Source organism: Atractosteus spatula, chromosome 16 (genome assembly GCF_055471065.1).
Source record: "Atractosteus spatula isolate fAtrSpa1 chromosome 16, fAtrSpa1.hap1, whole genome shotgun sequence".
In the NCBI taxonomy this organism is placed as follows: Eukaryota; Metazoa; Chordata; class Actinopteri; order Semionotiformes; family Lepisosteidae; genus Atractosteus; species Atractosteus spatula.
The window spans coordinates 11749698-11764894 of NC_142721.1; the positions used below are offsets into that span (position 1 = coordinate 11749698).

General features: G+C 37.1%; 1 protein-coding gene across 4 annotated transcripts in view; it reads right to left on the reverse strand.

Annotated features, from left to right (window-relative positions):
* Positions 1-15197, reverse strand: part of ppfia1 (PTPRF interacting protein alpha 1) — a 42455-nt gene that overhangs the window by 20393 nt on the left and 6865 nt on the right. For all 4 annotated transcript variants that reach the window (XM_088934483.1, XM_088934481.1, XM_088934480.1 and 1 more), the window contains 7 exons: positions 6439-6540; positions 5463-5627; positions 4692-4766; positions 3560-3661; positions 2228-2449; positions 1798-1944; positions 521-655 (listed from right to left, as the gene is read on the reverse strand). In XM_088934483.1, the coding sequence (XP_088790609.1) occupies positions 521-655; positions 1798-1944; positions 2228-2449; positions 3560-3661; positions 4692-4766; positions 5463-5627; positions 6439-6540 (948 nt within the window). The remainder of the gene's footprint in view (positions 1-520; positions 656-1797; positions 1945-2227; positions 2450-3559; positions 3662-4691; positions 4767-5462; positions 5628-6438; positions 6541-15197) is intronic.

Here is a 15197-nt window from a genome sequence, read left to right on the forward strand (position 1 = left end):
TATTCTAAAATGTTACAATATTTTAAGCATCAGACTCCATGCAAAGAACATGTACCAGCACAGTCATGAAATAACAGTAACAATTACTTCTTAGGACTACTCTTAGCATCATTCAGAATATCTTAATGTTCAAACAAATGAAGAAAGTTTTAAATCTCAAGGCTCTCGATACCCGACAATTATACCTGGATAAAATCAGAAGTCCATTCATAACATTCACTGCTGTATTGCATATCTTGTAAGAAAAATAGTTTTGTGTTTTAAGGCAAAGGTATTTTTAAATTGTGATATTCCACCTGATCTTCATCAAGTGACAGAGAAGGGAAATGTGGCTTTTTTTTTTAATCACTCTGGATTTTTTATTTCATTTTGAGGGAGTAGAAATGGTATCGCAAAATAAATGTCACCTCCCAGGGGTCAGAAACAAGAGGTAGGGGCAAAACAAAAGTACAAGCAGGTGTTTAATCCTCTTAAAGCGAGGTAAAACTTAATTTTTAAGAATAGTGCTCCAATGACTCACCTTGGTAAGTGCTGCCACTCTCTGGGCTAGTTCGGCTTCTACCTCTGGTAAAGTCTCTGCTTTCCTCATCGTTTGCTGGAGTTTTTGTTCAGCCAATTCTAACCTTTCCTGTAACTGCCGGCTCTTCTCTTCACTCTGCAAACACAAACGTAATGGTTTGCCGTGTTAAGGCCCTGATTTGAAGACGTTTCCTAGAACTTTTTCCTAGAGGAAAAATAAAATACTTTGGATTGAGAAGAGGCTCCATTTGCAGGAGCACTTACTTAATTTTCTCCCCGTTCATATAGAATTTTAATGTCGGTAACTACGCAGTAAATGGAGATTAATTTATATTATGATAATGCTGAAAAATAAAACCTTGCTTAAAACGGACACTTTTGGGACTTTTCATTACTCGGTGTGGTTTAAAAATAAAGCCAATATTTTCTCTGGGACAGTCGCTGAAAAGTCTTCTCACAATGCACCATTCATTGGTAATTTGGGTGCAAAGTCTGATACAGTCTCATGGCTAGTCTCTGCGATTTTGCGAGCATCTTAAACAAATATTGCATTGAGCAGATTATTCAGAAACTGCTTTCATAAACGTTTTGAAACTGCTTGAATGCATTTACTTGATCCTAACACCTACAATTATTGCCAACACACCACAGGCCCTTCCTGCTTTCAATGGAAACTGTCAGTAGAGCTCTCTGCAATTCTGACACCATTTTCCACCGATTAGCACGCAACATCGGCCTTAAACAGAGAAAATAACAGATTTCATAGTTTAAAGAAACTTTTTTCTGTACACTAATTGTTTACTAAATAGCACATTTAATTCTTCGTTTGCTAAGAAGTTTACAGCAGACATTTTAGCATGCCTTTTTATCCTTTAGGTGTAGCAGGAAAGACAGCTTTGCAAACTAAGCAAAAAAGAGCTGCCGATACCTGCATTTTCTACTCCCCCCCCCTTAATTCCTGGTTGCCCTGTTTTGTTCTGCATGATTCTGGTGCTTTCTTTTCAGTTTTGTGCTGCTCTTAGAATTATTCCAACAGAAACAGCAACTCGGATTAAGCAGCCAATTCATGGTGGAACTCTAAAGTGTATCACACAACGCTCTGAAGTGCATGGGAAGAGGCTCATAACTTAACTAAAATCATGCTTTCCCTACAGTTTTTATCAAGGGTGATAAATCCCACCCACAGTAGGCAGCCCACAGTACATGAAATAAGTGAAAAGTTAACTCGAGCAGAGTAGCGGGGGGGAAGTATCTAAAGCAAAATGATATTTTAATCACCTGTCTGAACATCGCCTCTTTGTTAGCAATTTCATTTTCAAGTTTGTCATTGAGATCATGTACAGATGTGGCTTCACGTTGTGCAGCGAGGTAGCGTTTTTCAAGCGTTGTGATTCTCTCTTCCATATCTTCCTTCTGGGCCATGGACTGTTGATTCAAAGAAAAAAAAATCTGCAATGTTGATAAGGTGCAGGAAAGAACCATGCACATTTGCAAACAACAAAATCACAGCATATAAAAAAAAAGAGTACATACATTCTAATTGTTGCTCAAATCTTACAAAAAAATACAAAACACCTGTTTAACATTTAACAAAAGTGTAACAATTCTACACCTTATTAAGATTTCAGAATTCTTCTAAATGCTTTTTAACTTTATAACACCCTTCTGCCACCATTTATTTTAAAGTTTTGAATTCTACTTTAGTTACCTCTCTGATATCTCTCTGAAACTTAGTGTTCATTTCTTCAGATTTGATGAGATCCTTGCGAGCTGTATCCAAATCTTCTTCCAGTTCCACCACTTTGCTTGAGAGAGATGCTAGTCTCTCCTTCATTTGACTGAGTTCTTTACTCTGCCTGTCTATAATTTCTTGAAGCTCTAGGACTTTAGCAAGATCTTCCTCGTGGTTCAGAGATTCATCTGATGATCTCTGCATGAAAACAAAAACAAGTAATGCTTAATTTCCTTTACCAGGAAAGGAATTTTTACACCTCCCCAACCCATTTTGTTTGTCCAAATTAACTAGACAGCTACAACCCCAGCATAAGGACTGCTTGCCATCCAAGAAACATACAACCACTTTAGTTATTTTTTTTGACTGGACAAAATAAGTCAATTGAGCTATACTTATTCAGAATGATGACCTGGAGAGTATTCATTTTTACATCACAGTATTCACTGGAGAAATCCTACCCAGGATTTGAACAGCCCTCAACACTGTTGCCCTAATGTAACACCCACCAATTTTTACACTGAACCCAGTACCCCGGATTACGCATAGTGGTTGTTCTGGGTAGACAGAACCTAACATTTACAAATTAAAAAGGTACATATATGTTGAACTCAAGGATTAAGTAGGGAAGGAGCTCAGACTATATTGATCTAATTTCTATATGACCCATTGAGACACTTCTGCTACATTGTTAATATTAATCATTAAGTGACATTACTGCCAGTAGAGGGAGCAAAAACACATTAACAAGTTCTTATCTGTTCCCCACAGATCAATCCTATTTAAGGGCTCCTCCTAGTTCTATATCATTATCGTCTATATTAGGACTGTTTCTTTCCATGCAAGGCATTATTTTAGCCAAGCAGAAATTCATAAGAATGCAAAATTAATGTATTTTCTTACAAAAGCTCTTGTTCCCAATTTTACAAAAAGGTAGTCGGTAGAGTAGTAACGGTCACCAACTGACATTACACTTGCATTAAACTTATTGCACTGAGCATCAAGGCTTTTCTTTCACCACACTGAAGATAGTCCGCGGTGATCTAACAAAGATTTCCATAGCTTGTTCACTAATCACACTCAACTGTCTTACAGTTTATCAATCTGAACACAATGAACGGCTAAATCAGTCTAAATGAAAAATGCTCATTACCAGGTGTTACAGATGTTTTAAGGACTACTACTGCTTTTGCAAGGATTATTATTTCTCAGAATCTGACAGTGCAGAACAATTAAAAATGGTGAGAAAAATACAGAAAATAAACTTAAATGTGCTATGAGTTTTAAATGGAAATATTAGAACCTTACCTTTCCATTTGTGCTTGGTGTATTTTCAGCATCATGGTTTAACTCTACTGTTCCATCGACAAATGCTTTCTTCTGGCTGTTCTGCTCCCTTAAAATCATCAGCTGTGATTAAACAAAAATGCATTCGAGTTATGAAAAAATACATTTAAAAAGTATAATTTACAAGTATAACACTGTAAATTTGATCAATGGTAAGGTTGGAAAAAGACCAACAGGGTTTTCTTTAAAAGACATAGTATTTTAGGAACTGCTAGTGTTTTTAAAGTCTCTTTGTGAAATCTGTAACCGCAATTCGCACCACAGTTATGTGTTGGGATGCTGCTATGAACGAACAAGGCAATTTCACTAAACCGCCAGTTAAAATCTTCAGCTGGCACACACGTGAGAAAGAGAGATGGCATTACTATTCAAAATGTGGTTACACTATTACTTCCTTGCTCAAAATCCTTTATATAGCCCAAATTGTTTCACAATATCCCGCCACGAAATCCGACGTGCCAAGATATCAGGAAGTTTGTATATAACTCTTCTGAATCCATTACGTAAGCCTCCATTGTTATTACAGAGTATGATCCAGGGATCTAATTCTTTATCACTCTCTAATCCTTCTACCTGCTCTACAGCTCTATGAATTAAGGGTGTGTTGCATTTGATAGAATCTATGCAAACTGAGTTTTAAAAAGTGCTGTTTGCCTTGTAAATTTAAAAGCAAAGAAACAGGACAGCAGACTACAGAGAAAACTGACTTCAGTTACAATGCTGCAGCAGAACACCTCCAAATAAAATGAAGATGTTGTGCCAGATAAAGGGAAAAACTAGAACTCATTAGCAGATCGGAAAAAGAAAACTGGCTAAACTAGATCGTCATGAATTGTATTTTTCAACCTATGGGTGGATTTCTAGTGGTCATACAGGTAAGTGCGCTTATTAAATGTAATGACCGCCATCACTTAGCAACATGTTTCTGATGAGGTCTGATTATTCTTAATTACTGTGTAGTAACAAATGTAAACAATATTATTAAGAGCAACATAATCAGTCCCAGTGTATACACACATTAAAACGATTTGTTCATCCTAAAAATCAAATTTACAGATAATACTAAAGCGAGTGATTAAGATCAGGCACTTACTTCTTTGTGTGAAGACGCCAGCTGTTCTTCCAATGCACTACATCTCTCTAATGCAACACGCAATCTTTCCCTTACCTGGACAGGAAACATGTTAACAAGCCAAAGCAAAGAGACCGTTAACCATGTACTAGATTGCATAAAGGAAGAAAAACATGGGAGGAAACAAAACATACTGCTGCATGAAGCAGAAGCTGGTCACAAGACATAAAAACTCATAGATTTAGATTACAAGGACAGTAACTGGAAAAAAACAAAAGCTAATACCTCAACACATCAATGTAAACCAAAATCAAATTAGTGACTACTATACTCATATTCCAAATTTTAAATGCTCATTTTTTCAAGAACATAATTCAATTGAAGCTATGAATGACATCTAGACTGACATTTTCGCATTTTCCTCCATGGTTAAATTGGCCATCTAATCCATGTACCATAAAAAGTTTTCCCCACAGGGAAGATAAAAGGACAAATAATTCACAACCACATAAATTAACATGTAGTAAAGGTTAAGTTAAAAGAATATATTTCAAACTGGAAAATATGCTACAGTATACACACAAAAAATAAAAGGTCATAGAATTTTAAAAAACTATTTAATTTTGCTTTTTTTCTGAATGCATTTGAAACTGTTTAACATTACTTATAATTTGATGTGGTTTCAGTTATATTAACATCCACCACAAACCCCATACATATTATCAGGAAGAAGCTATTGCTTCTTATAACCAAATAAGGGGTTTATACAATATAGATCAAGCCATGAATTACCTTTTCATCTAAAGCTTTGTGGTGTTCAAATAAAGACTTTAGTGCTTTGAGGACTTCCACTTCACTGGATACCCCTGCTGGAGACTGTGCTTGTCTTTTCACTACCGTCATTCTGAGAGAGCGCTCGTGCCTGGAGACAAGGCACTCCAAGTGTTCTAAAAGCAGCTGCAAAAACCAAATAAAAAACAAAGGCCACACAAACAGGATTTAAAATACATGAAGACGCTACCAGTGGCCAGAAGAGTGACTTCCAAAATCTGTTATCATGATTTTCATTTTTATATGCATGGTAAAAAGAGGATAAAAACTCCAGTGACCCGAAATAAAACCTACTAAATTAAGCTGAAGGGCAGCACCAGAAGCTGTATAAAAAGCCTTCCTACACAACTGCAATTTAAGTGCCTAGCAAACCTGCACTTCCTACACATTATGGGATACTTAAATACACTGGGATATTTAAATAGCTCCTGTATGTATGTAAACAAAAAGTGCTTGAAGAACGGTGCTGAAGCAGAGGTCTTCAATCCACACAACAGTTACCATACTCTAATTAGTAGCTAGATTTTTCTCAGAACTGCCCACCCAAGTCCCCCTTTCCAAATGGTTCCCAGACCGTCTTCGTAGATCACCAGAACTTCCTGTCAATCCAAGGTTGGCTTCAGATGGAATCCAATTATATCTTCCTCCGATATTTTCAGACCGGACAAAATCCATGCTTAGGATACCGGTCTCTTAAGACATGTTAGCAAAGGTGACGGAATACAAACTGCCTAGAATGTCTTATGATCATCATTTAACCTTTACCATGGAATGTCTAATCAAAATTGATGATCATGCATCAAATCATACCCACACTCATTAAGCCAAGGTCATGATCAGTTCAAGGTTAATCCATGCAGGCATTCATCTTTAAAACTTTCTATTGTATGAAAAGCTGACTGCATGGCCTGGTTAAAGTTTACAAGCAGTTACTGACCCGTGTGTTGTTTCTTTCAGCTTTCAATTCAGAAATTTCTTCTTCTCGTTCAAGTAGTTGTTCTCTGCATACATTAAGTTCTTTAGTAAGTGCTGCAAACTCCTGAAAGCACAAAATGTACCACAGATAGTCAAGTTGAGAAGCTACAAAACAGCAAAAGCTAAGTCTAGAAGAGACCACCCCTATAGTAGTATTTTTAAAGGCATTTCTAAGAAAAAAAAGCTAAATACAAACAAGTATGGGCATATTTCTCAGGTGGAAATAAGATCTGAAAGCTGTGATTAGAAATAGGGTTAAAATGTTATTTTTTGCATTATCATGTACAGAGAGTGCCAAGAAAATCTGTGGACTGTCTGTTTCTTGCTGCTTTTTCCCCAAATGGATGGATTTGATAGCCTAGTTACTGAACAATTATCAAGGTCTCTTTAAACAATTACCAAGGCCACAGAAACCACAAAAGATCACAAAATAACACACAAGCACGTGTAAATTGTAAAGGGTGTTGCAATTGCATGCACAACACACAAACCAGGCTGCACAATTTTAGAATTCATGTTTTACAAAAAGTAAAACCACTACAGCTATTTAACACATTTCAAAAACAGATATTTAATCAGAAAAAAAAAATGATTCTTTCTGGATATTTCATATTCAATACCTTATAGTGCAAGGGTACAATTTTTGGTGTTTTGGAGATTCTCTATTGTGCAGAAAGTTGTGCTTTGTTTTTCTCAAGTCAATATGGTATATAGCTTGTTGTGAAAGCTTTATCAGTCACAAGTGTTGAAGCAGCACTGACATACTGGATTTGGAACATATAAACCCTCGGGCAACACCAGTTCCTGTGCAATTACCCAAGTGTAATGTTGCATTTATTTTACTACGTTAACCGCACCCTCTAACTCAGAGAATGTGACCATTTTTCCGCCAAGTTCTTTGTAGTGAATAAACAAAATGAAACAAAAGCACAACACTATGATGCATTTGTATCCTTACAGGTACAGGAGGGAAAAAAAACACAGCCTAAATGTTATTGCAATTGTTTGATTCACTTCACTATACATTTCACATCTATGTTTTAGATAACAATCCAACTCATTTTAGGTAACCAAGTTTTTATTTTTATTTCTAAACAGTCAAGACCTCACACTTTGTACATTCCTGTCTCTTCAGGTTCACATAACTAAGACGTTTTGTAAGATTTTACAAAATCTTGTTTTTACTTCCCTGAATTAGTTAAGAACATACAACAAATCTGCTTTTTCCCCTACCAAATTTACATTTGGATCTAACTCAGCTATGTTTTTTGGAGATTCAGTCCACAAAAACAAGAACTTTATTGTTCTGAGCTGTACTTTGGTACAGTTTAATCCAAGGCAAAAAATAGAACCCCAGACATACATAATTACCCCATTCTTTGACCTTCAAGAAATGGTATTTCAGATTAAGAGCCTACCCAGCTTTCTCAGAAATCTCATCCAAGCCTTGAGAAACATTACACAGCAGTTCTGAAACCTTGCACAGGTCTAATGAGTCAAATAGCATTTGGATGCACAAAAAAGTCAGTAAAAGAAAACAGTAAACTAAACAGCGGAGTCCCCTAAATTGGTATTTAAGATGCGCAACTCATCTGGCTCCATCCGGCTACTTATTATTTAGCCATTACAAGATAACATATGGCCAATATATCCCCATGCTGAAGCACATCTGAACTGTGGTTTGAGTTTATAGCCAAGTGTAAATCCTGAAAAAATCCATATTCTGCAATAATTTTATACCAATCATGGGTAGGATTATTAAAATATGGATCATGGTTTAAATGCAACATTTAAGATTAAAAAAAAACCTAAGTAAATCCTAACCATATTGTTAAAGAACTACCACACAGTTTTGTGGCGAGTCCAATCCTATCCATGTTAACGCAGAAGAATCTCTTTTCAGGTCACTCTGTGAGAGGGGAACTGCAGAGACAGCAGTTCAGTTCAAGGAACATTTCTGACCTTGGCAGCCAGCCAGCAGGGAATACTGAAAAACTATTCATGGCATGTTTGAGTGCAAATCTGTTTGCTTTCAAGACTTTAGGGAAGAGTTCAGTGGTTTACAGAAGTGGTCTGCCTGGTAATCCAAAGAGTATAAAAAATACTGCATGCTCTTAAAGAAATAAGACCACATTTGACCGGTACTACACAATAACGGCTATAGAATGCACATTTAGATGTGTTGTTTTTAAAATAAAAGAATACTGTATAAAATACTTTCAAAATAAAATCCCATTAAGCTGCTTTACAGAACAATAACACATGTGCAGGGGTTTAACTTATGTGTAACTAAAGACCACTCAGTTTCCAAAAAATAGCTTAAGTGTTACCGATACAGTAAGAGGAATGCTAAAAGCACTAAAGCTGGTCTGTCTGGAGAGTGTAAGAGGCCACAAGCTGAAATGATGTACAAGCTCATATGTCTAGCAACAAAAACTTTAAAGTTGGGTATTTAAAAAAACACTACATAAACACTTCCTAAAGGCAGTGTGGGGTCTAATTTATTATACTGGAAAGTCGCTAATGGGGGAGATCCAAGAACCACAGTACTATATTTGTTCTGGGTAAAACTAGAAGTGATCTTTATTTATTAAAAGAGAACAGCCACATAAGGTGGCCCTCAAAAACAGCCTTTTGTCAGTTTTAAATGTGAAGTAGGCTATGTCTTACAGATTGAAAATGAGTCTTGGCAAAAAAGGCACATCATGAGTTTTATTTGTATATTACAGACCTTAATTTTGTTGGACTGCTGTATCCTTGCTTAGAACAAAAAACTTCCTTCACGTCCAAGACAATACAGCAACAGCACCCCCAAATGAATTTGCCCCTTTCCTTTAAGCGGAGGTCACCTATGAGCTCCAGTGAGGGTGATGAGTAGAGGTGTGACTGCTGTCTCCAGGCACAAGCCATTACAATGCAATCAGAAAGAGGCAGCAATGAGGGCACCAGCGAAAGCAAGTTTCTCCTCTGTCAATGGCCATTCTCCTGGGGGGATTAAATTTACAGCTGTGTACAACAGATGATACTATACTTAAGCCTTTATTTCCCTGCAGCCAGGGATTCATTACATAAAGGAAGGAGGAGGGGACAGCTCAGTGAGGAGGTGTTGTGGATCAATTTCCTCCTAGCTTGATGGGAGCAGGGTCACAAGACATACATTTTAAAAGTGCCCTAATTGTTTCTTTATACAGGTAAGGGAACAGGCTCCTTTCTCTTTAATAAAAATTAATAATATGCAATATGAGAGGGCTACATTGTTTTAATGCTCTGTTTAACAGTAAATATGTATAGAATAGAAGGCTGTCCAATCCTAAAAATGATTCCTATTTTATTGGGAAGTATTGCATAGGCAATTCAGGCTTGAGGATCCCAAAAAGTTAGTTGAAATGGCAAGAGCCAAGCCTCAAGAGCCTGCTTAAAATACATGTATGCTTGCTTGCACCATTGCTTTCAAGCTAAGAGTATTAAAATAAAGAGGTATTTAAAGATCTTGTGGTCAGTTATCTGCCAAGTGAATGTCTCTTTTGAATACTAAACTGTTCTCCAACTCCGCAGACATCCTAATAAATAAATTACATAAATAAAACCCCATCCAGGCATCCATTGCTTCTTAAAGTGACAAGCTTTCTTACTGCTGTGTTTGGATACATTACGCAGTCATTGGTGCAGTCAGGTACAGTATACTGAATACAGTACAGAGCCCCTTTATAAAATATGCATTGGAAACCATATAAGCTAATGAGAGACAGTTTTGTGCTGGCTCTTCGGTGCACAGATGTTATCCAGGTACATGCCTTTCTACATTACAAATCAACTGCCTACCTGACAGTTCCTCACTACCTTTGTAAAAGTTCACATATTCAGTTAGAATCATTTTGGAATGATGTAGTAGGTGTATTTTTTTCATTACATTTTCAAACATTTTGAAAAATGCTACAGTATTTTTATTACAACGTTGCAGCAGAGATACCTGAAAAAAAAGTTAGAAGTCCCCAGAAAAACATATAAAAATGAAGAAATGTATTGTTTTTATGCTTCAACAGCAAATAATACCTACTAGTGCACTCATCAGAGCCTAGTGTCTTTATATAGGTTCTTCATTTTTATTACAAGAATGAAAAACTAAAAACAATGAGAAAATCTGCAACGTAAACTAGAAATACATCACTAGGTGTGTTTATTTTATCCTCTGCTTTTTAATTTTTTCACATCAGTGAATATTTGTTGAGGCTGCTGAAGTAGAACAGGCCAGCTCCAATTCAGAGCTGTATTACACACAGACCATAGTACGAGTTTGCCATTGAGAACAAACATCTGGTTATTGTACATTTAAAACCACACAAACTGCTAAAAAAATACCGTACGTCACCCTAGTACAGTAGATGTATTTTTTTAATTTCGCATTACTTCTTAATTTATATCTCGTGAAATCTTTTGTACCATTGTACTTTGCAGTTCTTATATGGCTCAAAACACAACAGAGCTGATAAGGTCATAAACACTGCAAATGTTAAGTATAGAGAATACTATTACGATCACAGATACAGGGGCTTCTGAATTTCCAATTTTCTGAAATAATCAAAGAAAAAAAGGTATCAAATGGCCACTAAAAACAATATACTATCATAACTGTAAAGACGTGGTGCATCACGTATTTACACATTTGGGAGAAAAAGTGCTTTTCTTATTTAAAATAACTTGTTTGTTCAAAGCTCCCACAAATGCTAAATCAGAAGCTGCGAACCATCTCGACTCGGTACAACCCTCCGAGTCGTGCGCACAGCGAGCGCCGCAGTGCCCATAGCCACGGAGACTGCCCACTCCCAGCTCATCAGCATCACACGCCCAGATCATGCCAACCCCAAAACAGCAAGAACGCCACTACAATCGCGTGCATGCCATCTGAGGGATCCCAATTCAGTTAGCTACCCGTTTCTGCGATACAGTCCACGTCTTGACAAACCACGCTGGCCCCAGCATTTGTAAATGAACTTTCACACCACATTTAGAGCAGTTCACTAGAACGTCCTTGGTGGCAACAAGAAAAAGGTCTAGAGATATCTGTAGCCTTAATCCACATACCATCTAACGATCAGACATTATGCACAGTCCTCAAAAACTATAAATTGGAACAGGATGTTTTGAAGAGGATCCTTACAAAAGCAAAGCAAAAACTAGTAAACAAAATGTCTTCTACAAAGCTTCTGTGAGGCCTAAGATCAGCTGAGCTCATATGAAAAGTAACTTTCAGGCAAAATGAAGTGAGCAGATGGGATGATTTGCAGTTATGGCATTTTGTTGTTCAGAAACAACTGGCAGAGTCTGAAAATCCAACTGAACAGACAGCATTTTTTTTATACTAGTCTCCTCCTTAGGACTCTTGCTGAAACACAAAAAAGTTGAACATGAAAAGAAAAAAAAACCTCAAAGCAATTCAACATTACAAACACCATCTGTGTTTGAAGCTTCTCTCAGTGCACTGTGCGTTTCTGTGTTCCAGCCAGCCTGCTGAAGAAAAATGCCTGCTCTGTAACTCTTACCTGAACTGTCTTTTGACCTGTTACTTTTTGCCATGGTGCTTCTTTACCAACAAACAATTCTCCGCAATTTAAAAAATAAAATCCACCTTACCTTTAAAGTAGAGAAACAAAATGTCAAAATATTAGGGGGGGATTGCCAAGTAGCAGGTAGCTTTATAAGAGAGTATTTGAGTCACACAGAGCAGTCTTTTAGTCCTTGAGTTTAAACCACAATGGAATTTTATTGGGAAACAAAAATAATGCTCTCTAATTAATCCAGATAGAATATCTGTTCCGACATGCCACGATGACTCGAATCCTGACAGAATCCGTGACGGAAATCAGGTCTGAAAAAAGAAGACCAACAGCTAGCTTTGGCAGATTATGTGGCTACAAGCGATACCTGACTGTTTCAGAATCTTAAGTCATGAAAAGGTTGTGTGGGTAGTGCGCCATCCTGTTAAAAAAAACTCTTCCAAAGCATACGTGCAAATGGATTTTGTGACCAAGCACCACCAGCAGCTAGACCCTTTGACAAATGCAGTTCTAAGGATCTGAATTCAACACGCATATTTTTCAACCTTGCTTGTTCCAGTGGTGCATCAGACTAGCTGTTCTAAAATACATTTGAAATAAAAAAAAAAAGTTACCAGCCCATAGAAAGAAAATATAACTCTATTCCTGACAGCCTGGGCCGCCACACTGTGCAGAGAGTAAACTACTCAAGACAAAAAACAGGTAACTACTGCCAGAAGTCTCACATGCAGGAATCTGTACTGGACGGACAACACAGAAACCATTTTTTTGCATTCATGTTATGAAACAGAAATCAGATTTGGAGTTAAAATAAAGAAAAGGGGACGTTTTCTCAGATAGTTCTTCTTCAGGTATTCGGATTAGTCCATTTCTGCGTTGTACCCATTCACTTTCTTTTTTTTGAACAGTTTCCTTAATTCAACGTGATTTGTAAAAGGGCTGCAATTCAGGAAATGTGCTCACGTCATACACTGCAGAACAGCAGCGCCTCATGTTTATTTTACGCAGTAAGCACAGCAAAGTGATTGTGCTGGTGGCAATATCCATGGAGGGTGAACTACTCCATCTGCCCCAAGAAAGAAAGACCTTCCAGGCCCGAGCAGATGTCTTACACTTTTCAGGGAGGGAATGATGACTTGGTATATTTACAATAACAGGGTGACCGAGGGTAAAACAAACAATTGAAGTTATACATAGTCTAGGCAGGATCCGATTTACTTGTTAAAAAAAAAAGCCAATTGTGAAACTATAAATGCCTTAAATATACGCTTATGAAAACTAAATTAGCAAAATCCTGTGACCTGCTTAGTGATTTTTTCAGACAAAACCACATCCACTAAAACATCTGTCAAACAAAGGAGTTTCCACTCTGACACCAAAACACAGCCGCAAAGTTGCTGTTTTTTTACACAGCAGGAGGTGAGGATCTAACCTACAGTTAATTTAAAGAGCAGATAAACAATTAACATTTTATAAAAGCTCACTGGAGAGACAGATGTTAACATGAAAATGTATTTAAAATGGAAAACGCATTGCAAGCTTGAGATGCTTAAGGGCTGTTCAGAATGTTCCGCTGCAATTAGCACAACAAACTACAAGTCATGAAACCATTTAAAGTTTAGCCATTAACATTTTTTTCCCCAACACTCACAAGAATCTATTTTGATAATGACACATATCTAGAGGAGAGTAAGTTTTCCTCTCAATTTCTAACATTGGTGCACACTTTTCACTTCAGGGTTTTAAAACGGGGACTCAGTAAAACAATTACTGCAAGAAAGAATAGTCTTTTGCTGTCCGTGAATGAACTTGCCGCATATGATGTGGGCCCCAAATCATGATCGATTTCTAGCAAGTGGAAACTATTTAAGATGGAGAAATATGGGCAGACACACGATCCAGTGGGGAAAACATGTGCACTGCTTTATTGGGGTCTGCACAACCCATTTTCATCTTTCCATAAACCCTGCTTTCATCTTCAGCTCTCATCACAAGACTAATTAGTCTGTTCCCTCTTCTGACTAAAAAAAATAAATAAATCACATGAGGTGTGCTCTATTCTCTCACAAGCACAAAGACCACACTGTGCTGTTAGAAACAAACGCAGAATCTCAGACCTCAACGAGATTTAATCCCTTTTAATTTGTCAGTCAGGGGAGGCTCATGAAAATTTGCACATTGTGGGTTAAAACGACAGTAGGGCAGAGTGGATTATACAGCCTTAATCCTTATTTACTATATTTACATTCAAATTCATTACTGCCCGAAAAGAAAAACAGCCTTAAATTACTTTAAAAAAAACAGCAAAATAATCAAGCTTAAGTCCTTGTGGCCCATTACAGTAAAACAGTCTTACATGGCAATCCCACAGTTTACATAACTACTGTTTCTGTACAATTTACGAGAAAACAAGGCATTTGTGAATCTATTTGAATCTAAGAAGTCCTGGGCTTCACAATAACTACTGCACCGTCAATCCCCGTGACATTCAACATACATAACACTTCATGCTGGACTGCTCTGGAATGCAATTCTGCATTCCATATATATATACACACACACTGTATGCCACTTCCCCATGAAAAAAGAAAATGGACTGCTGTGTAGCCAGGCAGTTGAGCCCAATGGCTATACTCTCAGAGGAGTAAGATAACTTTATCTATTCTAAAAAAACCTCTCACTGCAGGAAGGAAAGAATTTAGTAGCACTCTCTGCTTCCTTTATTACATTGAGCCAGGCAGGCCCAGCACTAAATTACATTTTAAATCAAAGGAGCCTAACGACAGAAAATTCATTTTTCAGGAAAGCACCCCTCCCCACCACACACACACTTTATGTTGAGGTAGCACATTGCCTACTCAAACACCACGGTGCTGAATTATTCAATTTCTTCGAGCATTATTGCATTCTTTCTAAACTCCAGTAAATGAAAAGCTCAATTTTATGGGGAACCTTAAATTCTGTTTTTATATTTCCGGGTAAGAATGAGTGCATTTCAAACCACAATGAAAGTAAAATGTACACAGTAATGTAAAAAAAACCTCTGATTTACATCACAAAATAGATGAAATTTCCAGGGATCGGCAGAGTCATATTCTGCTATTCAGAACAAGACAACAAAATCTGCAGTAACATGAAGTGGCTCTATTACATTGTAAATAAACAG